General features: G+C 41.8%; 1 protein-coding gene across 3 annotated transcripts; it reads right to left on the minus strand.

The window, feature by feature from the left end:
* tex2 (testis expressed 2) lies at positions 1-27567 on the minus strand. 3 transcript variants are annotated; one of them, XM_032538148.1, is made up of 13 exons: positions 27060-27565; positions 26158-26212; positions 12011-13793; positions 10057-10257; positions 9186-9549; positions 8234-8517; positions 7357-7500; positions 7132-7231; positions 4506-4626; positions 3893-4015; positions 3406-3615; positions 2510-2630; positions 1-1737 (listed from the first exon to the last, which is right to left on the minus strand). In XM_032538148.1, the coding sequence occupies exons 3-13, from the start codon at positions 13766-13768 to the stop codon at positions 1588-1590; spliced, it is 3576 nt and encodes a 1191-aa protein (XP_032394039.1). In that variant the 5' UTR covers positions 13769-13793; positions 26158-26212; positions 27060-27565; the 3' UTR covers positions 1-1587. The 3 variants fall into 3 exon arrangements, with proteins under 3 accessions (XP_032394039.1, XP_032394041.1, XP_032394040.1); XM_032538150.1 differs by having other exon boundaries at positions 3893-4009; positions 27060-27564; XM_032538149.1 differs by lacking the exon at positions 26158-26212 and having other exon boundaries at positions 27060-27567.
* Between the last annotated feature and the right edge of the window lie 242 nt (positions 27568-27809).

Genomic DNA, 27809 nt, shown 5'->3' on the forward strand with positions numbered 1-27809 from the left:
TTCCAAGCAAAAGGTTTTATTGATCCACAATGATCAGAACCGTAACATTCTGTGACATCACTGAACACAACAGTATTTTTTATTTTTTTTATTTAATATTTTGTCACTGTGCAAATGAACACTGAAACTTGTGGAAACAAAGGTCATGTCTTGACATACACAGTAATGGCACAGCAATACTTTCTATCCTCAACGGATGCAACAAATGTGATGGCTCACTACGGCGGAATGTTTATTTTAAAGGCACTTTCTGCCTAATACACTTCGCCAGCACACATTTAAACGTAAAATAGGTTGTCTGTAAAGCAGCTGAGCGTCCATGGCAGATTAGAAAATCGCTGTTCTAGTTGATATGGTGATATTCTTCTTGAATGTGTACAGTACAGAAAGAAACAGCAAATCAATAAATCAACAAAACATTCATTTGAATGCTGACATTAAATAATATGGCTAATATCCAGTATGTTAATTATTCTAATTAAATAGAAAGAGTGGGTATATTCCCCTGTTGACATAAAAAAAAAAAAGTTTATGCATTTACAAAAGGGTTTCAGTCTGCCCAAACTTAGGCAGCACGTCACTGGAATGACCTTAATAGGAACATGATAATTAACTGATTGCTAATTTGTCACTGTCTACCTCATACACCGCCTTTGGACAGGACTGAAAGATTGCTTTGGCAATAAAAATTAAGTTATTACTTTTGCTCAACTCTGAATATAATGTGAAAAGAAGTCTTGAAGTATGTTGTGTAGAAGCACGTTGTCAGTGAATGAGCTATACCTTGCACAGCTAGGGAGCTGCATTCCTATTTATACATTCATCAGACCTAGGCAATGTTTAGCTGCTATGTTTTAATTCTCCCCTTTCAGGTCAGTTTTAACTCTAATCCCTACCACACAGTTAAAAGCACACAGGTATGGTATGATAGTGTCCATTGTGGATTTAAACTGAACCGTGTCTTCGATGGACACAGCGGTATTTATCTGTTTGCATAAAGGTGCCGGGTGACTGGCACAGGCAGCAGTGTGGATGGTTGATCAATGAGTTGGTATCCCTGTGAAATGTGTATCAAATAATAGACGCAGGGGCTTTCAGCAAAACCATCATAGAGTTATAGCAACAATAAACCACTTGATTAGAAATGTCGCACAAAAATGTGCACCATACGACTACTATGGTTGGTGCAGCTGTACATCACAGGTATTATGGTTCTTCTGGTTGAATCAGATGGCTGTTAGTTGATCCATCGCCACACACATTTGTTAACTAGTCTCGACATGCCCATGTATTGTATTTCATCAGAGAATGAATCATAATATTTTATGTCACACAAATAAAACTGTGCAATTGGATGACAATCTATGAGTCACAACTGTCCTCCATTTTCCTGTGTTTAGTTACCCCAACACAAGTTTTGTGAGTGCACTTCATCAGTGGTGCAACAATGAAACTCGAACATGGGTAAAAATATTAGAGAGTTGGCCTGACCCATTACGACAGCCACGGGTCTCTGAGAGGGGCGGGGACTTGCCATATTACCATGCTGATAAAATGTCTGTCATTATGCACTTTGAAAGGCAGTCTTCACATGTCAGAGACCTCAGACTCCTCAGGTTCTGGGTCCTTCAAGGCATCATTTGTCATAGTAACCAAGCTGGCATTGGAACGTGTGTCCATGGCAGAGTGCATTATGGGTAGCCATACATCATCCATGTTTGGCATCACAAATATTTTCTGTGGGAGGACAGTGACAAGCAAAAATCCTCTTAATTTCAACAATAAAATGGAAATACACCAAATCAAAAGCTATCTTAATAGTGAAGGGAATAGAGCAGGAACTACGGATGAATATACTTTTGTTAATATACACCAAATAAAGACATTGGCATGAGATTATAGCTGCTAACACAAATTAGAGAAAAAATAACCTGAAATACATCATCCCCTGTGCATCCAACCCTGCACTGTCATGTCTGGAAACCAATGAGGCCTGAGTTGATGTTTGGCATTTGTTGAAAGCCAGATGTATACGCTCACTCAGAAATGACAACAGTGAGCACTGCAGCACTGTATTTTACTGAAGGCATGGTTTAGGGGGGTGGTACATAATAATAACCCCCAGAGGAGTCAGGCAGGGATCAATGTAGATGTGTGATAGACCTTACAGGGACAGTAGTTTGCAGTTGTGCCTCAGGGCAACTATCTAGAAGCAGGCCTATCATTACTTTGGATATTTATGAGGGGTGGGAAAGCCACAGGCACATTGCTTTGAAGTGCATGTAGGTGAATCCCAAAGTCCTTATTTATGACCTAAATTGTCACCTTAAAATATTTGGGGTGATTCTGTCTTTGAGTAAACTTTCAGCCTCTCAGTCAGGCAACTGGGGTTTTTAAACTGCACAGAAGTTGATGCACAGCATGAAATGACATCACCTACTAATTATATTAAAAATGTAATTAAATTGTATTCATGACTCTGCATTTGCATCTTTTTCTCAGTGTATACCTGGAATTCCTGGTCCAGTTTCTTCTCAATCCAATCTGTCACATGAACTAAAGTGACCTCCCTCTCACCCAGTTTTGGCCGTGCTTTTAGCTCCAGGTGAGGCGGACTCCGGAAACCATACCTGACAACCAAGAGGACACATTCATGTTTACAAATGATATAATCTTATACAAGCTGAATTGCAGTCTAAGTTTTCAGATGGGTTCCATGAAAGTATGCATCTTTGGTTCATTCAACAAAATGTAATACCTTTTCTTATTTTACAACATAATGCAGTGCTGGTTCCCGACATTTTTGGCTCGTGACCCATTAAAATGAGGCAAAGTCTACTTCTGACCGATCATCATAGATCATGACCTCAGTGTGTGCATGAGTTTTGAGCGGTTCAGCCAGTTATTTTTCCATAGAGGAATGTTTTTTGAAGGTCTTTCCGATGCCTAAAGAGGTGAAAGTATTGAGTATTCATAATTCTTTTTTGAATAATATACATAATTTTGTGTAACAGAAATATGTTTTCCTTCTTATTGTTTTAATCATCCAGTGACCCCTCAGATTTTCCTTTCAATTTACAGATTAGGAACCACTGTTGATAGGTGCTGAAGGTGATCATTATTATTTCTATCTAGATTATTTAGATTTATAATTAAGCTTATAAAGCACAGTGTGTATTTAAGGATTTTACATTCCACATCTTCAATGAAAATACCAATATGTGTGCCCTAATTTTCTTAAATATCAAGTACATTAAATTCATTTTTCTCATTTTTATTCTTTTATTGTATGTTTGTATTTGCCCAAAAGAGGGCGCCAAGTTATATTCTCAAACCAGGATTCTCATACACTCACTGGGTTCATCTCACAGTCTTCAATGCACCCCTCCCTGGAAGTGAACATACCATATTCTGTCCGTGGGGGGAGGAGGGATGTTGACAGCCAGCGTCCCACGGAACTCTTGCACCTCCACGGTGAGCAGCAGGGGCGTGTTGGACACCTCCTCCATCTTCTTCTTAATGAACTCCGTCTCTGTGGCTTTCTGAAAGTACTTTGACTTGGCTATCTTGTCCACAAAGCGCATGATCTTGCTGGGCCTGTGGCCTCCCACGTAGCTACGTGAGCAGTGGATGGAAACGGAGGAGGAAGGAAGGCAAGGAGTGAGTCAGGTACATTATTTATTCTCAACAGCATCTCTTGCTACTCAGCACCCACGATGGAGGGGAGTGACCGGGTGCTACATTTAATCAGCAGTAAGCTTTCAGAACATTTGGGACTGAGTGGGTGGGCAGACTGAAAGGGCAGAACAGTCTGCTTCAGCACATCAGTGTGAATATGTTTCTGCCCATTTTCAATCCAAGTATGTGATGATGTAAAGAGACATGTGCTCACCCCTCGGCGCCAGGAAGAATGGCTTTGTCACTGAGGAGTTCAGGGGGGTCCTCCTCATCCGATGAGCCGGCACTAGACGACTCCTCATCGCTGTCTGCCAGACAGTATGTCCGTGGCCTGGGCCTGTCAACACATAAACACACTCATTGTTGTAAAGTTATGCTTTAACAGTTAAAGCTAATTCCCATTAAATGCATCCTCACTGATGTAAATCACAGGGAATTAATCTCCAATGATTCACTCGAGAAAAGAAACTATAATCCAGAACAAAATGTGTTGTTTCAGTGGCAGGCGTCTAGGGGCATCTATTCCCAAACTCACCAGCCATTGGACAAATCCATAGTGGTAAGCGTCCAGAGAGAGGATTTGTATATTAAGAGAAAGGAGCAATTGGAAATTGTGAAAAAACAGATGTGAACTAATGGTTCTAAATGAAAATCTACTCAATTAACTTTCAGCTCAGAGCTGTTTGTTTAGCAAAAAAAGACGCTAATCCTTCAAACAACCAATTTTGGCCTTGTCATTGAGAATGTGTTTTAAGAATGACAAACACAAATAATCACTCGCAAAACTCAGACTAAGCTTCATTACTAAATGTGATTGAAATTCTTACCACTCTTTTCCGTGCTCCCCAAGCCCCTCCCCCTCTTTCCCCAGACGGGCCAGGTTCATCTTGGTCTCTAGTGTCATGAGGAAGGAGCCCGTATAGGAGACTTCCAGATCAAACCACAAACCTGGACAGATAGTGAGGCAAAACCACACATACATATTATGTTTCAAAATTATAACCATGCTACTTTTCACCCCCAACAATACCAACTCAGAATGCAATTTCTGTTATTAAAGAAGAACCTCCTGCATGGTGTCTAATTGCTGTGAGGTTCCCTGCAAAGCTGCCAGGAGGAAGTCCTGTCTAGCAATCACTGAAAAGGTCAGCTTTGGGGCAGAGGTGCCTCCTTATTGGCTTATCAGGCTACTTCCTGTTTACTCTTCTCAGGAGGCAACGGGAGAACGATTCCGATTTCAATCCCCCTGCTGTTTGTTCAATTAACCACATCCGTGTTTATAACTGATAAATGATCTTTAATAATCCTCTGCCTCATTCCTTCATACTCTTCATTCCAGTCTCCATAATGCTCATTGATTTGTATGTGTGTGGCAGCAGTGTCAAAGAGAAACTAAATGACTAAATGCATTAAGTCAGAAAACGTTGGACAGGGTCTCGTTGTCTTTGTCTAGAACGAGATACAGAGGAGGGAGAGATGGTCTGGAGTGCCTAATAAATGTCAACATACTGAAGGTCGTACTGTAGCTATACCACTTCTACATCAAACATGGGAAATATGTCACTATAACAGCAATATTATATGAGACAAGATAATGCCTTGAATCAAAATTATTGTAGTATATAACTTGTATGTTGGTCAATCAGACTGAAACATCTCAATAACTATTGAATGGATTGCCATAAATGTTTGTACAGACATCCATGATCCCAAGAGGACAAAGCCTACTAACCAAACACATTTTTTTTCCCGGTAATGACACCACAGTTGACATTTATTTTTTTGATGTAATGTCTTGACAACTGTGTATGCAATGCTCAATGCATTGGTTAATGACCAAATATCAGTCAAACTAATGACATTCCTATTAGCCTCAGCTATACTTTGAGCTACAAATGTTGGCGTGTTACAGTAACAGTGCTTCACACTGATTATTGTTAAACTTGAACAGAAATGACAACCCTAACTATATATATTATAAATACTCCATGCCTAAACATGAACACAAAATTGAGTGTTTATGATGTCACAAGGGAAATGATGATCTTTCTGCTTACATCATCCTCACACAATTAAAATATGTGACACTGTCACACACATCTCTTAACATGTTCATGCTCACAACACGATAACCCCTTGTGAAATGTTTCCAAGTAGCTTTATTCTGACACCACCCTGGGACCATGTATTACTTCACCACGACTACCAGATCAGAAACCCATTTTGCACCTCAACCTTTAGCTATTTAATGATTTTGTTTTCTTAAAAATGAGCATTACAGTCTTACAGAGCCATATCAGGCTTGATAGTCTTGTAGAATTGATAAACATATGATCACATTATTAATGTCTGGGTACTAAATAAAATATTTTGTCAATGTCAAGCTTTTAGTATTTCTTGGGAGCACAGTACAAATATTAAATCAAATCATGTCCTCCCAACATTAAGGATCAAGATGCACTCACTCATTCTCCTTCTTATCATCATCCCAGGAGAAAAGAAACATTAATACAATAGGGAATTAGGAATGTTATCGAAGCAAATGCATCCTGTTCTGTTAGGTTCATGCAGGTATGTGAGTATATTTCTGTGGGTGTATAGGTTGAGACAGAACACATTAATGAGCATTGCAAACTCAGCCGTGGAAATGTGGCTGACAGGAGAATGACTCATGACTGTCTGCTTCATCTGAATAGCAAAAGGTATCTTCAGACATTAGACTAAACCATCTTTGAATACACCCTGACTATTTCAAAAGTTAGGACAAAATAATACAAATATGGCAACCTACACGTTAAATCCATATTAATTAAGGGAAGAATGGCAAGTTGTATTTAAAAAAATGCATCCTTTGCCCTATGCTTAAAAGCAGCAATGATTAAAACACTGCTACCACAACCTGTTCATCTTTTTCCCCTTCATAAGATTCTCATTTCTCATTTCCCCAACACCAGGCCAGCTAGGTAGGAATTAATATGCCATACATCTCTGTATTGTTTCTATGTGTCCAACCTGTCTCTTTGCTGGGGCTCAAGGCAGGCGGCAGGCAGGGTGAGTCAGTGTCTCAATAATGGATGAGGGGGACCCAAGACGTGAAGTTTAATTACTGTGGCTTAATAGAGCGAGGCATGCAGAGGGGCTAGACTCCAGAGCAGAGAGGGTTGGAGTGTAAGGGAAAATGTCTTAATCCAGAGAGAAGATGAACAAAGCTTATGGATGGAAGATTGGGACGAGAGGGAGATGGATAGATTAAGGGGAAAAGAAAGCGAGAGCTTGTCTCACTATTCTGTCAGAAAGGCAAGAGGGAGATCTGAAAAACAGCTTGGGTTATGATGAAGGATGGCGGATAGCAGAGGTAGGGGGAAAAGATTGATGGCATGTCTAAAATCAGTTTTGTATCAGGCCATCACCACGTAGAAAACATGACATACCTAGTGTAGCTTCTCTTCCTACCTTGGTGGTCCACAGAGGGTTTGGAGGCATGAAGGATCTTAGGAATGGAAAAGCCCATGTCTAGCTCTGTCAAAGTCAGCTCATTCATAACATATGGCAGCTGAAACACAGAAGACATTCAGACACGAAATACAGCCATCAGCGTATCATATTGGAGGATACATTTTTCTGATGTGTTGGTTAAACTGCAGCTGTATGTTTGTACAAGCTAGCACCAGTACCCACCCTGATCTTACTGAGCTTCATCTGGATCTTTTTGGAGACTACATTGGCCCAGTATTTCTCTCCCAGGAAGTCCCAGAACATCCTTCCCACAAAAGCGTTGACCCAGGCCTCAGGCTCCACCGTCTCCTCTGAACTTTTGCGTATCTGAAGGACACATCATTTTATTTCAAGAAGATTAAAGGTAAGTTAATAGGTTCTGGTTAAGTATAATAACAGTCTATATCAAGCCTGGCTTTGACCCAGGCTCCATCTACTTTCATGGCTTCAGATTAGCCTGTTGGTGGGCCACATGGTAAATCACAATATAAACTCAATTTACATCAAATGGCAACACAGTTAAATATACTCTGTGGAGTTTTCTTGCAACAAACAAAGGTTCTGTTTACGTATCACATATCTGCATAACTTACCTTGATGGGAAAAAAGCATGTCTATGCAAAGTATAAATGCAATCCATTACAGCGTCAACCTACTCTTAAAAAATAGAGATAACGGCAATCGGATGTCAGTATCCAGATAATGTATCCAGATATAGGTTATGTGTTAAAATAATTTATATTCCTTACTTGCCCTTTGTTGATGCATTGCCAATTTTATTTTGGCAAAGGTTACAAACATCAACCATGAAATACAAACAAAACACTGGCCCACTTTTAGAAAATGATTGCCCTATAGCGCTACTAGTGGTCAAAAACTTCTAGGGTACTTTTAAGTAAAAAAAGCAGGGACTGCCACAGTCCCTAATCGATATTATTTCACTAACACACCTACATTTATTAATAACTACAAATGACCTATGACCAAGTGACATGACCAGGTGAAACCCTTTTTGCCTGGTTAATTTTTTCAGCCTCTCATGTATCCCCCTGTCTCCTACCTTTTTGGTAGTTGTGGGGCTGCTCTCGGGGCTGGGCCCAGGGCTGTCGGTGGCAGTTGGGCTTTTCTCTGGGGCCTGGGGGTTGACATATTTTGCCATGTAGACATTATAGTCCAACAGCATCTTCTGCTTCATCACCCCAGTATAGCCACAGGAGGGAGCAGAGGAGGTCTCTCTGTGGCGAGACTGAGGCAGCTCCTCCAGGCTACCTCGGCTGCTGCTCCTGCTGTCAGCCTCCAGGCCTCCACCAGATTGGGTGCTGCTACTGCGGGAGGGCAAGAAGGCTAAAGATGGAAAAAGAAAGATTCATGATTCAAATCAATGCATCATATTTTACATACATAATGCATGCTCAAGGCCTTGGATAGTGAGCATCTATTATTTTATTAATTTCTCACAACATACTGCAACACTCTGAATCAGCATGCTTCACACCAGATGACACATCGCATCCTTTCTCTGACTCATATTAGCACTGGAACAGTCATTTTCAACATAACTGCTATGTATATCCACAAAACAGGCATGGTATTTAAATCATCTTTCCAGTAATCCTGTTCGCCCTGCACTGCTTTTATCACTAGACCTGCACTGTGTTAATGTTTTCCTTTGAATTGGGCCTTATCCTTGCAGGCTTATATCCCACATTGGAGACCGATATAATATGCTGCTTCTCTGTGCATGTAATCCTGCTGACCCATTCACACTCATCTGTTCGCTCAATTGAGGGGATTGGCAGTTGCTAAACTAGGGGTTTATGCACAGATCTGATGGCTGTGTAGTTACAACTTGAAGAGAATAGCTATTCTGACTTCGGAAGGTGATGTGTGTCTGTGCAAATATAGGATGTGTGTAGAAACGGTGCAAGAGACAGATAAACCCATATACTGTACATGAATGGCTGTTTACATTTTGGTGTGTGATACTGTACACAGCTCAGTCTTAAACTCACCACTCTTGCAGATGCTAGGCAGACTACCACCTTTTCCTTCTGACTTTATTCGGGATGCCAGCAGAAATCTACGGAACCACTCTTCCTTCTCCCGCCCCGTCCTCCCAAACAGGTAGATAGTCAGATCCACCCCTCCAGAGGTTGGTCTTTTGGGTTCCTCTGCTGACCCAGATACCTCAACTTTCTCGCATTTTTCCATTTGCTCCAGCTTCTCACCCAGCCCTGTTAGTTTCTCCTCCCCAGCTTCGGGCTTCTCTACCTGGGCCTTGGACATGAAGTTCTCTTGCTTGGCCAGCTCAATGCAAATGGGGTACTTCTTGTTCCAAACTCTCTTCCTAGCCAAGCTTTGGGGCACCAGGTAAATCTATGGGGGGCATATAGACCGAGTTCATATAATCAAAGCATGAAGATGACAGTGTTAGAGTGTTGTTGTTGTTGTTTTTCCATAATGACCCCATTGCCTCAAGAATTGAGAAATGTCTTCTTACTGTTCTTGCTTTAGATTTACAAAACACACGAGTCAGCACAATAATACACAAGACGCAAAGTTGTGGGGGTCGGGGTCAGTGACTGTGATATTCACTCCATGTTTACACACGCTATGTAACTCCAACAATGAGTAGCCTTGTCACTGAACTTGACCTATTAGCAAGCAGGCACTCAGGCAGAGTCAAATATGAAGGGATGTGAGCTTGATGTCACCATCTGTAAAGCTCATCATCAAAAGCACAAATACATTGAGGAGCCAGCAGAGACACACACGCACTTAACACATTCCTAGTTTTCCTTCTCTCACATTAGCACACAGTCTGAAATGTCAGCATCTCTCTTGCATTTGTAATAACCCACACACACCCATCCACAACCATACCTTGCTATCTGTCAGGTCATAGATCTTCTGGCTGATGTAGGTGACATCCGGTTTAGGCTCGTTGTGTGTGGCACGACGGGAGATGTTCCGGTTAGGCTTGGACATACGCAGGACAGAGCCTTCTAGACGGACGTAAACAGAGTGGGTCAGGGTGGCGTGGTACATCTCCGGGTCGTAGCAGTGGATCTCATTCATCCAGCCCTAAGAGATTGAGGGTGGGGGAGAGGGGGAGTTTTAATTGCCAAAGTCCCTAATTATATTCTCACCAACACCAAGGAATTTGGAGTTTCAGTGTTCACACTATACAAATATGCCAAATGTTTATTGCGCATATACTGTGTATTGACAGAAGATAGCATCATCTAACCAGTCTATGAGGATTCAGTCATTCAGGTCAAAAGGATGTGTCTAAATAGAAGTTTTGCCCCTCATTAGAGAAGCTTTATTAGTTAATGTGGGTTTCCCTACTAGTGAATAGAACACCAACAATAATGGATGTTTGTGGTTGACACCAATAATGACTACTTCAGAGTTTTAAAAAATCTGATGATATATCGCCCAAAATTAATATTAAAAACTACACATTTAAATAACTTTTTTTGTAACTATGTAATGGTGACCGCAAAGAAACCTTTGGCACTCTATGTAATACAATTAGTTGCTTATCGGCCAACATGGATGCCAATAACCGATATATCTGAGATTACCTAATATTACAATTGCATTATGGGGCTCTAAACATGAAAAATGGGTAGGTATACAACAATGTTGTGTGCCAACTGTTGTCATCTATAAACATCACTACTTGCAGTATTTTTCTATATTCACAATCAAATCAAATTCTCACGCAGGAGGTGCAGTGCCACAAAATTCATGCAACACAACAAAAGATAAAGCTGAGCCTCTAAAACACTGTTGATCCTCAGAGAAAGATGAAAAGAAAGTGTGCCCCCCACTGCTGTTACCCTGCACTTGTGTGCTCTGGGTTCTATCGTTCAAATGTGTGTATAATGTAACAGCTGTGTCCTCTAGCCATAAGGCTCTCCAGTGCAACACACACACACACACACACACACACACACACACACACACACACACACACCCACACACACACACACACACACACACACACACACACACACACACACCACACCACACACACACACACACACACACACACACACACACACACACACACACACACACACACACACAACGTTAACTGAGAACAGGGGGCAACTGTGGTGGCCACACTCATTCCAATGTTTGGTTTAAAGCAAAACTGTAGTCATCACTGGAGAATTGATAATAAAACCCAATAGGTTGCTGCTGGTCCCCATGAGGCTGGATCGTGTTTAATTCTCATCCAACCTCCCACTTTATCAGTCCCAAAGGAGGCTCTGTGAGCAAAGCCAATTCAATTGAAACAACGGGGAAATGTCAGTGCTTGGCTTGTGCAATAACAAAGAGCATGTAGTCTAAAGGTAAGAAATAAAACCTCTTTGTGTGGGGCCATTATTGTGGAAAAACTATTTGCAAATGTGTGAGTAGAGTTCTGCAAATATGTCTTCAGAATCTATGCATGCGTAATCAGAATCTCAAAAGCTGTATTCAGATTTGCAAGTGTAGTGTTGCAGGTGATCTGTGTGGCTCTTATGATGCATTTGTAAAACATGTAAGACTAAATCTAATATAGGTTGTCTTGGCTATATAGAACAAGGTTTTTTTGCAAGTGTGCAAGTGTTTTACTGTGAAAAGCATGCATTCTAAATTTGCAAAGGATAACGTTGAAGCAGAGCAAGACCTTAATGGTAGTCCTCGAGCCAGTGATGCAAGGACACCTGCTAAAAAAAAGCCTAGATCTTTGAGAAGAAGATCCAAACAAAAAGTTTACATTTAAAAGTCATACAGGAACAGGTCCAAACTTGGCCATCCATAACATGCTTTGTCTCACCTTGAAGGTTCCAGGTTCTTTGATATCCAACTGGGCCACATTCCAGTGCTCTTTCCTTCGTCTCCATCTTCTGGTCCCTGATGAGGAACATCCAGGAGAAGACAGCCAAAGGACCACCAAGGCCAACATGAACCCAGCTACTATCCCATGCACCACCGCACATACATAAGGTGGCACTGGAAGGACTATGTACCAGTAAACCAACTGTGTCAGGAAGATGAGGCCAGTCACAGGCACAGTCTCAAGCTCCTCCTCCTCCTCTTTCTCCTCCTCCTCTGTGTCAAGTTCACTACACAACCCAGTGCTACCAGTATGGGGCTGCCGGGACCCGGTGCAATCTCCATCTGGCGTTTCTGTATCTGTACATATCTCAAAGTCTTCACTGTACAGTTCACAAAAATCCTCGTCTTCCTGTCGAGCAACCAGGGCCGACATAGAGCAGCGGCCTAGAGTAAGAGAAGGAGACTTTGGAAAAGTGGATGAGGAGGCCTGGGCGAGGGCTGGGGCTTGTGCCAGTGATGGGAAGGAGAAAAAAACAGAGTCAGGGCCCTTGTCCATGGGGGTTTCTTCCTCTTCTGCCCCTTCCTCCTCCTTGATGCTATAGTTGTTGTTACTTTCTGTGTGTCCGTTTACCGCTGTCACTCCGCTGAGCTCTGACGCACTGGAGGACAGTGATTTGGCACGATGAGTAGAACTCCCAACAACTCCCACGCCAGACTCATCCCCCATGATCTTACTAAAAAGCTGGAGGGGGTCTGACATTACCTCTGACAGCCGGCGCTTAGTATCCTCTATCCTGGCTTCCACCTCTTGGACCTTGAAGAAAGATCTACCATCTGGGGACCTGATGGGGGAAGAAGGGGCTGTTTTAGAGTCTCCACCTGCTTTCTTGACAATGACCGGGCTGGAGCACAATCGAGGCTGGGAGAACTGTTTGAAAAGTTGCATGTTGCGAGGTGGAGGCCGCTGGGATGTCTGCACTTGCTGTTGCTGATGAGGCTGGTGGTGAAGATAGTAATGAAGGGGCCCTTCCTGATGTTCGGCCTTCGAAGTGTCCGTGGAAAGAGATTTCACAAAAGATTTCATTAAGTGACGGTGGCGCGCGTGCGATGGTGCGACAGTGGTGGGTGCAGGAGTGGTTTCGCGAGACTCAACATCATTGGACAAGGACCTGACCAGGCTGAGGAAAGGCTTGGAGGAAGACAGCGCTGCAGACTTGCAAGGGGAGGAGGAGCTAGAGCTTGTGGATGAGGGATTGGCTGAGGGTTGGTCAGAGGGCCAGGAGGAGCTGGCAGGAGGGGTGGAGCTCAGGTGGGGGTGCGTGGAAGTGGGGATAATAGTCACAGCTGGAGAGGGTGTGTGTGAGTGAAGGTCTGAAGAATGCACATACAGGGTGGTGGATGAAACGGGGAGCACAGCAGCTCCAGAGGACATCTCCAAACCGGCAGCTTCAAATAGCAGCTCCTCTTTTGCTTCCAAGGCTGTGGCGACAGACTGGTCGTCAGCCCCTGAAGCTTCTAGACCTTGAGGTACCCCTGCATCATCAAGCTCGGACTTAGCCCCAGCAGATCCAAGAGGTAGGCCGTAGAGCCCCTCTTCCTCGTCGTCTTCCTCCTTCCCCAGAGCAGAGAAGTGGATGGTGATGATGTCACGAGAGAGGGAGCGCTGCACCTGCAGCTTGGGTCCAGGGGTGTGACGGGAGGGAGGAGTGTCAGCATGCTGGCCACTTCCCCTGCTGCTGCTGCCCTGGTTGCTCATCACCACCCTGCACAGGGCTCACAGCCTGGGAGAGACAGACAGAAACAGAAGCAGTACACTGTTAACAACCACAAAAACACTAAACCATTGATATGAAACATCTGTGCATGGAAGGAGGTTGAAAATGTTCAGCAAAATCTGCAATTTGATTAAATAATTTCAGAAATCCCCACATACTCTACACACTTTCCACAAACACACACACAATACAAAGGACTGAGGCCCCACAGCTCTCTATTCATTCTAATGTGAGTAGACTGGACAGGTATGTCCATGCTCCCTGATCCATTAGCCCTCATTATGCAGGGCTTGAGATGACAGACTGAGTTGCTCTCAGGCCTGGCCTTTCTCTGTCTTACCAGCATCCTACTCACTCACTAGCCACCCGCTATGGCAACATGATTAATGGGTTACTTCAGAACACATGAGCCTTGAGGAGCAGCCATCAGCATTTCAGCTGTATTTAACTCCACCATCCATGGGAGGCAAACTGCAGCTGACTAAATGCTGTGAGAAAGAGAAAACATGGGAAGGATGCTACTCTGACTAGTGGATGGAACATCATCATTATTAGATGGAAATTACTTTTTGGAAACATTTTGATTATTTTAACATAACACTGCATTATGTTGATCCTTTTGTTCACATAGGGGCAGTGCAAAAAGCTGAAAACAACAATGACAACTGCATATTGTCACCATATAAAGTTGACATGGCTAACATGTTAGAAATGCTTTCACATCCAGCACATACAGTTTGAGGTTTCTTCGGACTTTGTCTGCTTTTTTTCATTGAATGTAGCTGCACTGTTGGTTTATCTGGAGATTTTTCAAAGCGGTGAGACTGAACCAAAACAGCAAAGTTTTGGGCAATAAAAACAAAACTATGAGCTGAAAGATACAAAAATGTTGGAGGAGCACTGCATAATCATTTAACCCATTGCTCAACCCATTGTTCATATGCGAATAAATAGTGCAGCTTTAAACCGATGTGGCAAAAAAAAAAAGGGTGGGACCTTGTGTGTACATTCCTTCGAAATTCTTATTTAGTCTTTTTACTTTTACTTATTTTAATTCTTAGCTCAAATTTTCTTCTGATACTTCTCATTTCATTTGTTGTGTCTGCCATTTAGTCCTTATAGTAGGATCTTTAACTAAGCTATAACTGTCATGTATTGCATTATTTCTTCTTTATTGGATCATAAAAAACATAAACATATACATAAATATAACTATCCCTTCTTTCCCTGCCCACACATAACAACATGCACGACATAATCACACAACAAAGCATCTGTTATACGCTCCAGTGATCACAGTAACAAGGCGTCTATTGTACAGTCTCAACACAGCAGAACCAAAGTCATTCATCATGCGGTGATTTCACTAAATGGGGCCCTCGAGTTGTTATTGAGTTTTTGGGCCTGTTTATTCTTCCACATCACAAAAAGTCCATCGTCAATGGTTAGCATTCTACAACAGGCAGGCCAAAACAAGCACAAACAGAAAGACACACAAACATGCTGTTTGCACACACAGTTACTCGGCTGGTTGATAGAAATATCCTGTAATGGAAGGAGGAGGCAATGGGGGAAACAACAGAGCAGTTGGCTTGTGTGATTGTCTGCATTTCTGAGAATACTTTGACGCCCCTTGGGTGCTCTCCAGTTGGCACTACATCTCCAGAGATTGTATTTGCTGGGATGGAATAACAGAGCATTTGACTTTCCCAACCAGCCTTTCACTTGGCTGTGCTACAATGGGTTTAATGTGTGTTGCTTCTTCCATGGCTGTGCTAGGGGCACAACAGATCGAATAAACACGAGAAAAAGGGAGAGGCAGAAAAGAGAGCAATAAAAAGAAGGAATATGAAGAACCACGGGGGATCTGTAGAGGCTGCAGACGACCTTCCAGAGACAACCTTTGGAAGTGGGATTCACTTGAAGACGGTGGAGATGGTGAGAGCAAATGGGGAAGATCAACACAGTCAAGAGACAAGGATGGCGAGGAGAGAGGAATCAAATGAGTCGGGAGACAGAGCCATGGAGATGGAAGAGATTGTTATTTGTCATCAAAACCTGAAATGGATTAAAAGATTGTGGAGGTTGACAGGGTGAGCAGACAAGGATGGTTCCAAGTTATCCTGGTTTTATGAGGGCACAGCCAACATCTACGTAAGTTACGTAACTACCTACATGTACAAGTACCTTTTTGGATGGTTTTATATAGATCTTAGTGGTCCCCTAATACTGACCAGCTGCCATGCTTTGCTTGTTTGCAAGACATGATGTCTCTCTCATGGGTGGGCCTAATTCTCTGGGCAGGCAAAGCAGAAAAAGGGGGAAGATTCAAGATCAGCCCATCTGAGAAGGCAGAGCAGGATACCCAGGGCTTGGTTAACACTTATCACCATTTCTAGCCACTGAAGGACCAAAAGCAGGCTGGGGGAACTCATATTAATGTTAAAAAACATCATTAAGTGACATTTTCATGCCATGGGACCTTTAAACATACATAAAATAATGTATGTAATGCTACAAATTTGGCTCATAATTGCCAAAAAGATTCTTGGCTGAAGTTAAACCATAGTTGACACAACATGTATAGTGCCTTTCAGGTTAAGTAAAGTGCAACCTACATAATGTTTGCCGACACACCTACAGTTTAAGTTATTTCCTCTCATCAATGCACCACTGCCATTAAAAGCCCTGTGTTTGTTTTAGCCGCTTTTGGACGAGGATGAGGATGAGGTGAGGAGAGGAGTCTGGCACTGAGACAAGACTCATCCAATTAATCAAAGCAAGCAGGGCCACTCTAATCAGCTAAAGCCAGCCCCCTGGGAGACGAGAGAGAGGTTAAAAGCAGCAGGGTATAAGAATGATATGAGAGGGTGAATGGAAAGGGGATGCAAAATAAACACTGGAGACTGGAGAGAAAAGCAGAGTGAACTACTTCTACATAAAAAAATTAATATTTGAATATGATGTCTTTATCGACAATAACTAATCCCTTTTCATGTCATGTCCCATCCCAACCCGCTTGAAATTGGCATTAAAGGGAAAAACAAACATAGGAATAAGTGGTGAGGAGGCGGGAGGTACAGAGTGGGTGCTGAAAGAGAGCTGGGCATGTATTTATGTTCAACAGTTTGTGCCACTTTCAGCATATTGAGTCTCTTTTCTTTCAGCTGAATGAACCACTGAAAACCACCAATTTACTCATTTTTTTGAAGAGCCAAGAAACGATTATTGTGATTTACCATCTCCAGCTGTGCTTTAAAAAGCAGCGTTCGCTACAGTTTTCTTTATTTTCTGCTTGTTGCATTCCTGCTAAACACAGCTGACATACTGGGTCTGACAGATGCTGCAGCAGATTCCATGTTCCTACTTTTCAGTCTCTCTTTATTTCTTTTTTTGATAGAGACTCATGATCTCACTCTCCTCACTGCCTTTGACGGATGGGTATATACTTCTGGACTGTCACATACCCTGACAAATAACAGGCCCCGAGGAGGCGTATGGAGTCGGGGGGTGAGGACCCATTGTCACACAACACCAAGGTGCATGGGCTGGGGTACATACATTTGGAGATCATGTTTTTAATGTTAGGAATGACAGGAAGAACGTCTGCACAAGTGTAGTGAACTCAAAGCAAAATTCAACATTTTGGAAAATAAGCTTCACTTTACAGTGGAGAGATGGATGACCAGCTGGATACTTGACATTGTAGGCAAATAGGGGTGCTACAGCCAGAACCCAGTTTCATACCACAGAGACTGGAAACAAGGGGAAATGCTACAAAATCTCCTTCGCAGCAGACAATCTTCCTATCTTCAGAGCACACTCCAATGTTCCCAAATGATTTAGATTCATAGACCTTTTTGCAGCAGACAATTTGACTTGTTGTCTTCAGCCTCAACCAAGGCTGACTAAAGTGACACTATTCAAGGCAATTTGTCAGATTTCACAGAGCTCCATCTGGCACCACAAAACAAGGCTTTATACGACATTTCTTACGTATGCAGTTGCATTCCCCAACACGTGTTAACAGACATTGATGTGTAAAATCTGTAAAGTTCTCTTTTAAGACTTTTACAGTCCCTGAGCACAAAATGGCCATGATATATCAGTAATTGTGGGGGTTATTTAAGTCATGGCTCAATATACCAATGACTCAACAGTTACAGAGGGTGCTGAGATACTTTGGCTTTAAAAACCCACTTTCAAGCCTCTGATTTGGAAATAACATCCCCAGTTTTGCAATGAAGAGGACCATGTGGGCTGAGCAGACCAGGTCAAAAATGATTTGCATCATGATATATTCTGTGGGTGTTTCTGTTGGATTCTTGCTTACTGTATTTGTTCAATTGAGAACTTCACCATTCTGTCTACTTCACTCCACATTAATCTGTTCCAGAACCAAACTACTGAATCCTTCTCTTTAAGTGACAGCGCGCTGATGTGATTGGATGCGCCAGCAGGTGTCGAGGACAGACTGACATGACCTCTGCTGAAGGATGTTAAGTTGGCATGCCAAGTTTTCACAGAAGGAAGATCAAATAGAAAAGTAACGAGGGAAAAAGAAATGAAGGCTGGCGTCCGGAGCATACTGAGCAGTTGACTGTGAAAAATAGGGCAGGAGGAAAATGGAGAGCAAGTCGAGTAAGAAGCAAGTCGGCGAGGCATTAAAAGGGGAGGCTGAAAGCGAAGATCAGGAGAGAGAAAGAGAGCGAGAGAAACTCAAAGAGCAGTCGATTGTCACTAACAGCCCGGAGACAAACACACACACACACACACACACACACACACACACACACACACACACACACACACACACACACACACACACACACAGACAGTTGCCTGGATATGTATGACTGCAAACAAAAGTAACAGAAAGGGAGGGTGAACTGAGGGAGCCAGGTAATGAGCAGAGCACACCTAAAGCAGGTTGAGAGAGAAAGCAAAAAAATAGAAAAAGAAAAAAAAAGACTGAGGAGGGTCCTTTGTTTTCCAGCATACTGCAGGCCACAGAGTCACATAACAGCAGAGTGCAGGATAACACACAACTAGCCCTTTTTCATGCTCCACTGCTCTGTCCAGGGAACACTGGTCCTAGTCATCACTAGCCCCCTGGTTAATGTATACATGTAAATGCACTGGACTACACTTAAATAAAATAATGCAGCAAGGGATGAGAAGACTGAATGGAAATTGTTGCAATTGTTGTTACTGGTTGTTTCCATTGTTTCCTTAAAAAACAAAAGGACAAGACAGGAAAATAGACAAGTGGCACTTGAGGAAGAAGAGTTAAACGTTGATGAAGAGATGGCAGGTTCAGGGTTACATCGTATAAAGCCAAATTACACCCTCTTTGACTTACAAAAGACCTGACTCTGAGAAAGCAAACACAAGCAGCAGTTCTTAAAATAGCTCCGGGGGGCTGTTGAGGTGTTAGTCCCATAACACCTGGCAGGCCACTTAAAGCTTTCTCTGAAGAGCAGAGAGATGGAGGAATAAAGAGATGCAAGGAGATAGGAAAAGGACAGAGCCTCAAGGGAGATGACTTACAAAAAAGAGGCGCAAGCACAAAGTTTTGAGCATGACTGCTCTTTCCACAGCAGTATCTGCTGCACACAAGCCAGTCAACGTTTGACCAAAACTGTACTAACATTTTTTTTAATTAAGACGATTTCTTTTCTTTTTTTATGTCAATAGGGCTGCAATAGCGACTACGGTCTTTATCAGTTAAAGGGAGAATTGTTTTTCTATTAATCAATTATTCTATAAAATGTCTGAATATGGTGAACAAATAACTATCAAGCTGATTTTTTTCAAATTGCTTGTATTATTTGACCAACAGTCAGAAAAACCCTAAAGTATTCATTTAACTAAGATAGGAATCTAAGATTTGAGAAAGTGGAACCATTACATTTTTTCCATGTTTTGCTGAAATAGTTAATAATTTGAATTTTTGCCAATTCTTTTTCTTTTGATTGCCAATTGACTAATTGTATCAGCTCTATTCAATATAATTGATTAATATAAAATAAATGTCTAAAGGTGATACAAAATCCTGTGATACAGCATGTAGGACAAATTACTAAAAAAACACTTATTGCACGTCTTTGGCCTCTGATAAAGATTTTTTTATACAAAAGGCAATATAACTTAATTAATTAAAATAAAAAACAAAAACATGAACACACAAAGAGAATGTGATTGCACAGGCTTCAGATTCTGTTTTCATGTAGCTGCTCTAGTAGGGGAGTGAGGGGACCTCCATCATACTGACAGTGAACAATACTGACACTATTAATGTGTGTTTTGTCAATATTCCTGTTAGACCATTATATTTGCAGAATAGCAACAGCCATGCACTCAAACCTCCAAAAGCACATATGAACACACAAAGAGTGCTGCCCCAGGGTCTGAGCGCATCGACAGAATTAGAGCTCCAGCAGCATCAGAGGAAACAGGTTTGATGGTGAGTACCACCGCTGCTTTGTATCTCTTAACGAAAGAAGGAGAGAGAACAAAACAATGAAAACAACAGCCAGGGAGATAAAGAGCACTCACGCAGCTGTGCTGGATCAAACCAGTTTTCTTCAGTTTTCACTCTCTCTCTAACCAAGAATCCACCGTCAACACGTCAAACATCAGACCTTGCCATACAGATCATCTGGTGGTTGCCATGCCAACAGTGAAGCTTTCATCTTTTTCTACTTATCCCCGTGTTCTTTTGTTTGGCAAGGCAGCTTCTCCTCACAGTATAACCCTGGTGTCCTCGGAGTGTGTGGAGTGTTTGTTAACATCTTTAGTGCAGGGTTCTCAGTGTGTGTGTGTGTCTGTGTGTGTGTGTCTGTGTGTCTGTGTGTCTACTAAACCAAAGCACCAAAAAGAATTGAAAAGGCTTTGATCTACCTCTTTGAGATGGGTGAAAGACAGAAAGTGTGTTTATACATCATTTAGCTGTAGAAACTGGGAACACCTTCTCTTAGATGAAAGAGTGCCTGATCAACTTATAACTTCTAATTATGGTTGTCAACATCAATACACTTTCTACTGACAACTTCAGCTGTTGACTCCGATTTTCTCTGAAAAAGTAAAAATGTGCTTGTTTTCATAATTACAAGCTGTAGATTTGCTTAGGTAGTGTCATATGGGTTTAATGCTTCACTTTTATAAATAACGGATTTGAATCAAATATCGATGTCTGGTGCCGCCTAACCCCATTTGACAGTCTAGAGATCAAAAGGGGGATAAATGTGCAGTCCTGACTCCTGACTGAACACGTGTCATGTTCACAAACAACCAGTCATTAAAAAATTAAGCAATATATAATCTGTGTAAAAGCTGCTTGAGAGCCTTCAAACAGTTATAATCCAACCAATTACATGATGAATGGAGTGAAGGAGGGAGGGAGACGTGGGGGGCAGAGACAGAAAAAGATCAATTGTGAGTGTGTTTACAGACAAAGATTAATATTAGAAATGTTATGCTTTTAACAATCAACACCAAGACTAAGTGGGCCACGTTACGTTTAGTGGTGCTGTTTTGAATCATACAAGGAATACAGTGCATCTGATTAGCATTCAAAAGCCATTAAAGGAAGACAAACTTTGAAAATGAGGACGTAGAGATAATGTCCTGTAGTAAACGGTTAGTGTTCAATGAGCCTCTGGAGGCTCGAAATGGCACAACGCACCTAAAAAAGACGTATACTTGCATTAAACCGTAAAACACGCTCAAGTCATACATCGTTAGAAAGCTTAAAGTCTCATGATTCCATCGAGCCCACACACAGCAATAAGGGGACTCACAACGGTACAATCTGTTCTGAAGTACAGCAAGACAGACATATTCGAGTCTAAATGAGTGTGCTTTCTACCTGTCTGCGTCGTGTTTAATACACAGCGGTGAAGATCGCCGAAAACGTGGTATTCCTTCGTAAACATGTAAAACTATTAGAATATCAAGCCTTGTAATCCATAATTATCTGGTCCCCTCACAATCTTGTAGTTTCTGGCCAAGTTTCGACATTCAAAAATCTAGACAGTGCATCATTTCTCGGTTTTGATTGCGTGTAACTTTTTCCCTGTGCGCGCTAGAAATCATGTCGACAAGTCATTGTAATCCGTGATGCCAGCACGTTCGAATGACGCTGGTTGCCAACCAATAGCATGATTCTATCAAAAGATACACTCAAACTAAACCAACCCTATCGTTCAGCTCCCATTGGGCCCTCGTGGGAAAGAATGACAGTTGAAGCCACCAATTAGAAGGACCGGCCATAAAACTGGCATCCCTGTGTAGCCAGTAAAAAGACGAGTTGAATGGTACCAGACATGGCCAACAAAAACTTTCCCTGAGTTCACTCCAGCTGTCTGAAAGCCAAAAATAAGGCTGTCTTATGGCATTTCACCATTTCATCAAATTATGATTACTTATTCCTATAAATCTATGTATCTACTTATTTTAGGAATGTGTGTGAGTGATGTGGATGTGTTTTTGTATTTCAGAAGTTATGTATTTAGCACTTTTTGGGCTTTTTTAGAAATAAGAAATTAGACAAACGCACAGACATATCTGTAGAAAAACATTCATATAAAATCCATTTTATAAGCAATTTTTCTTCTGGATTTTTTCTGTTCAAAGTTGAGACAGTGGCTAGGGTACTAGTATATAGCAGTTTAATATGCTTACAGTAGTGATTTTTATTAATTTTTTAGATGATTTACTTGGACGGAAATAGAATTCTGTGTTCTAACCTCGTAGCTCTGTGTCAATAAGGCTAGTGTCACAATGCCACTAGAAACAACAAGCTGAGAGTGTTAGCTTCACAATGAACTCAGGGCATCACAGAGGGCCAAAGCATGTGGAAACTGCAGCAGTGTTTAGGGGGTAAAAATTTAGGAGAAAATCATATATTCAGTGTGCGTTCAAGAGGGGAGAAATAAGTAGAACCTTAGAATGTTTGAAATTGGTTTTCATGGATCACTGTGTGAAGTTGTTGCAAGGTCTTATGGTGTTAACAAAATATACTATTTAAATTACATTTACATTTGTGTTTGCACACCGTATTTACACCAAATACTTCCTGCTAAGCTTCAAGAAGCAGCACTGCCATCAGGCCAACATCATTAGAAGATTATTGGCCACTAAAAGCAGGTTAAAATAGAAACTGAAAGCAGCTTAGAATATTTTTAACAGTGATATGCCACACAATCGAGGCATCAGCAGACACTGAGCAGAATTAGCATATAAGTTAGATAAGTTAGCTGACAAAAGGGCAACCTGGATTCTTTGCTGTATTAAACTTTCTGTCTGTGATCTCACAAAGTCAGCAGTACTGGTGGTAGGTGAGAGCCGGTTGACATTTTTCTGAACTTAAACTGAAAAGCTCCTTTTCTTCCCCTTAAGTAGAACATCCATGAAACTGTTATCAGACAGTATCATCTCAGGGGATTTGAGGCTCAACATGCAGGATCTCACAAAAATCCACTTGTAATAGGTGAAAAACCAATTTACTATCTAAAAAACTTAGATTCAGTAGATGCAACAATTCCCGTTAGCTAATAATAACCATATAACTTGGAGTCTGTGACACATTTCATACCTCACAGTGTCATGTATGATGTACTGTGTAAGCTGGTGTTATTCTATTTTTTGTTAACGTCAACAAAACCCATGAAAAGACAAAAAGAACTAACAATGTGTCGGTGCATCTCACAACACTTCCCTACCTGGTCTGTGGCACTCAGGTACCGTACAAGCCCATTGGTTCCCACTAAAGATGTAAATGTAAAACAAATGTTTTGTTTTGTTTTGTAAAGACTAAGTCATTCTGGGCACTGTGGTTTTTTAGCATTACATTACTCAAACAGAAGAAAAATAGTGCATTTGTTGGGGACTATTTTAAGCTGTGGATTAACACATTTGTTGCTCTAGTGATTATTTATAGCAGCAAGACGGTGTATGTGTGATTAAATCAAAATAAGCTGTGTATTCATGGTAATGAAGGAACTTGTCACCCAGCATGTCTCAATGTGTTTTAAAACAACAACAACAGAGCTCCACGGCAAACCGACATAAGATATATCAGGCTTTGGCTACACATATAATACTTTATAGTAGAACTGATTGATAGAATTGATTGATTGTTTTGGTTCAGCAAGGGTGAGGTGCACCCCATACATAAAGCATAACGCCAAGCTACCGGGCACATACCAAGAGTGTGTTCAGTTTGTAGGTCAAATCTCTTTGTGTGATCTTGTCAAAAAATACTTCCTCCTTTCTCTTTAACATTTACTTCCTGTTTGACGGGATAGCCTCAATAAGAGAAAAGCACCACCCATTACTTTCTCTCTCTCTTTATCGCGCTCTCTCTACCTCTTTAGTGTAAGCACAAACAGATGTATCTTCCGCAGAATGACTGTTTTTTCCCGCTGCAGTAAATCACTGTCCATAGGATAGGATATCAAGTTGAGTATGTGCGTTGTATGCTTTTATTAAATTCATATTCCGGTCAATAGCTGGACACACGGCAGCATCAAAAGCCATTAGCTGTGAAGCTAAGTGGCTGCTTGTCACAGTGATAGGCACTGATGGCTGCTACGCTGGCTTTTTCTTCTAAACAATGTGTGGATAAGGTGTGTGTGTGTGTTTGTGTGTGTGTGTGTGTGTGTGTGTGTGCGTGTGTGTCCTTTCCCCTCAACAACATTATCTTGCAAACCAATCCATAAGCAAAGTCACACTTCTTGCAGCATTAACATCAGTTTCACATTCTCAAGTGTGGTTTTTGCAGATCACGTTAGCATTGTACTGGATCTCTGACCACAGACACGACATGGCCAAACGTATGAGGACACCCACTAGTGAAAGCAGAACATCTCTTTCCAAACACAGATCCTGCACTTTATCAAGGACCTTAGTCTTTGACGTAATTAAGTTTGTAACATAGTTAAATCTGTGACTCATTTTAAGCCAATCTGGGATGCTTTCCTGACCAATCATTTTGTTGCTTAAACCCAACTAAGTATTTCAGTGCCTAAACCTAACTAGTTCCGTTTCACAGTGTTAACTACTTGTTTGAAACTGCAACCATTATGGTAAATGCGGTCACATGATTAAAACTGATACCGCAGTCACGTGTTATGGTCACTTGTTTAAAACGGCCTTGCGGTAGCAGAACGGTCATTTTTGGGAGTCATTGGCAAACAACCTATTCTGCCGGTTAGTCTCCATTCTTCTGGGAAGACTTTTCCCAATTTTTTTAAAACCTGACTGCAAGAATTTACTCCCAGTCAGCCACAAGAGTATCAATGAAGTGTTAGATGTCTTTGAGGTCATGGCTCAGTTAGCTTGAACACACAATTATCTCAACTTATGAAAACTCGAACAGGAACAACACATATCTATCCTATTCTCTAGTGTAATTCTTCTTCAAATCTATCATCCAGGGTTTTTCTTAGTTAGTCAATACCCATGGTTGATTACAATTACAGAAATCTAAAATATAGTGAGCTACCTTGAGCAAATTACTACAAATATTCTATGTGTCACCAATTTGTCTTAATTCCCTATCTCCTGGTGAGGGTGCCTTTTCATTTTGTATGACTACTGGGCTCTGATTACACTTACGTCACTTATTTCTGAAGAGCAGTTAACATGCAAAACTCTCAGACTAATTACAAATTTAGGTTTCAACTTTCAACTTCATATATGATTAGGTCAACATTACGCAAAGAGATTATTGTACTACTGACCTCCATTATCAGTTGTTTTACCTAAAAGCTTAAGATTTACACAGGTTCTTATGATTAAATAAGCACACCATCACACATGCACATACAAACATGTAGCCAGCATAATGTGACTGAGTGTGCCATCAAGCCCCTTTTTAGCCACAACCAATAGCTTATTCAGATGGTTCAGCTGCCACCGTGTTTCTTTTACCCTCATAGTAATTTGTCTAATTAAAAGGGTATTCCCTTTGGACTTGCTGACACAAACCCATCTTCATTTACAACCATACCTAAGTGTGGTACACAGATGTTTGTATAAAAAAGTCATAAATGCAGCATGTGAAAATGTATTCAAACATAAATCTTTGCTTTCAGTGGGAATGAAGATGACCTTCGAGGCCATGGATCAATTCCAGCACTACAATGCGCCCACACACACACGCACCCAAACACACACACACACACACACACACACACACACACACACACACACACACACACACACACACACACACACACACACACACACACACACACACACACACACACACACACACACACACACACACACACACACACACACACACACACACACACACACACACACACACACACACAAGGTCATAGCGGAAGAGGAGCCTTACCTTGAGATTTTAAAGGCATTCAATCTCTTTCCCAACACTCATGGCGCTAACATGTCTGGAAAAGCAGAGACAGAGAGATACATTTGTTTAACACATAACTGTTGCCATCTACTTTCAGACGAGCCTTGGTTGTTTCACTGTGAATTCACAAGATCTTATGTATAAATGACATCTTATTCTAATGTTGTGAAATGGTGTCTTCCATTAAACAGTCACAACTTCACACCTGTGTAAGAAGTCACATTACAGCTCCTTAAGAAAACAGTTCACGAGGACACTAGGCACAAACTTTCTTAAATTATCTGATATGCTATGTTGTAAAGGCCTTCGGTGATCTATCCCTGGAAAAAAGAAGGGATTTGGTGTGATTAGGTGACACAGAGATAAATGTCTAGGTGACCGACGCCTTGTGTGGCTATGATGCTGTGGCCTGCTATTGGAAAGGGACCAAGAAGAGAGGAGAGGATTGGGTAGCTCTGTACAGTTTACAGCAGGCTATATAGATAATGAGCCACAGTTGCTCCACAGATGCATCAGCTGCCTACCTAGACCTACTGTAGGCTACATAAGTCCACACAGCTGTGGCAGACAACATAATCCAAACACTGAGGATTTTAAATCTAAAACAGCCACATAAATGTGCTTTAATAGGGAAGTACACTGAGTCCTACTGAAGCATCCTGACAGCTTTGTTCCATGTGGCTGATGTTCTTACTTTTCTGTTATTAACACTAATAAACCAAAATATTTAAAGCTACGGCTTCTGTGGCTCCATCCACCCCTTTGTCCTCTTCACATCCTGCTTTTAGCTCGCTGGTTTATGTCTTGAACTGTAATACACCCATGGACCTAACAGCTGACCAGCAAATCAAACCGAAAGAAGAAGAAAAAAGCAAACGCACCTTAAATCGTATCGTAGTTATCGCATCTTCATGTGCAGGCCATTGGTTTTGGTTCGCTCTGCATCCAGGCTTCAAATCTGCGTAATGCGATGAGGATCCCTGCGTGCAGCCCGGAGCCTGCGGAGGGACGGAGCACGGCGGGATGCCGACGGCCTGTGCACCCAGCGAGAGTCCAAGAAAGAGCAGACTGACAGTGACCAACCCTGGTCCCCGGCACGGCTTTTTACGCCACAAATGCACGAGCTCTGGGCGTGTATTGTTTTGGTGAATGGGTGATGGTCAATGCCACACCCCCCTCCCTTCTTCACCATTTATCTGATATTTACACCCAAAGAAGCATCCCATCCTCGGCACTCTGGTGATACATATTTTATTGTGTTGCAGTAGGGAGAGTGTGAATTGCGTCATGGCGTTGCAGCATGCCACGCGGATCCCCCTACGCAAACAGCACTGACAACCTCGTCTCCCTTTAATAAAGGCTACTAGTGAAGGTCAAATCAAAACCAAAACAATTATACTTTGCTAGATGGTGCCATTTTAACATATGAATAAAACTATATAGTACGACTGCATGCACCCTTGGATCAGATCCACCAGGTGTATTACAGTTTTACTGGTGGCCAGAAGAGGCATCTGATTATATTTGCTTGAACAGGCCTGCCACCTACCGGGCTGAGGTGATTATATCAGGGGAAGCTGTCCATGTGAGTGCTGCATCCCTGGCTGTGTGGACTGGCGCAGAGGCGTCAG

This window comes from Etheostoma spectabile, chromosome 15 (genome assembly GCF_008692095.1).
Source record: "Etheostoma spectabile isolate EspeVRDwgs_2016 chromosome 15, UIUC_Espe_1.0, whole genome shotgun sequence".
Taxonomy (NCBI): domain Eukaryota; kingdom Metazoa; phylum Chordata; class Actinopteri; order Perciformes; family Percidae; genus Etheostoma; species Etheostoma spectabile.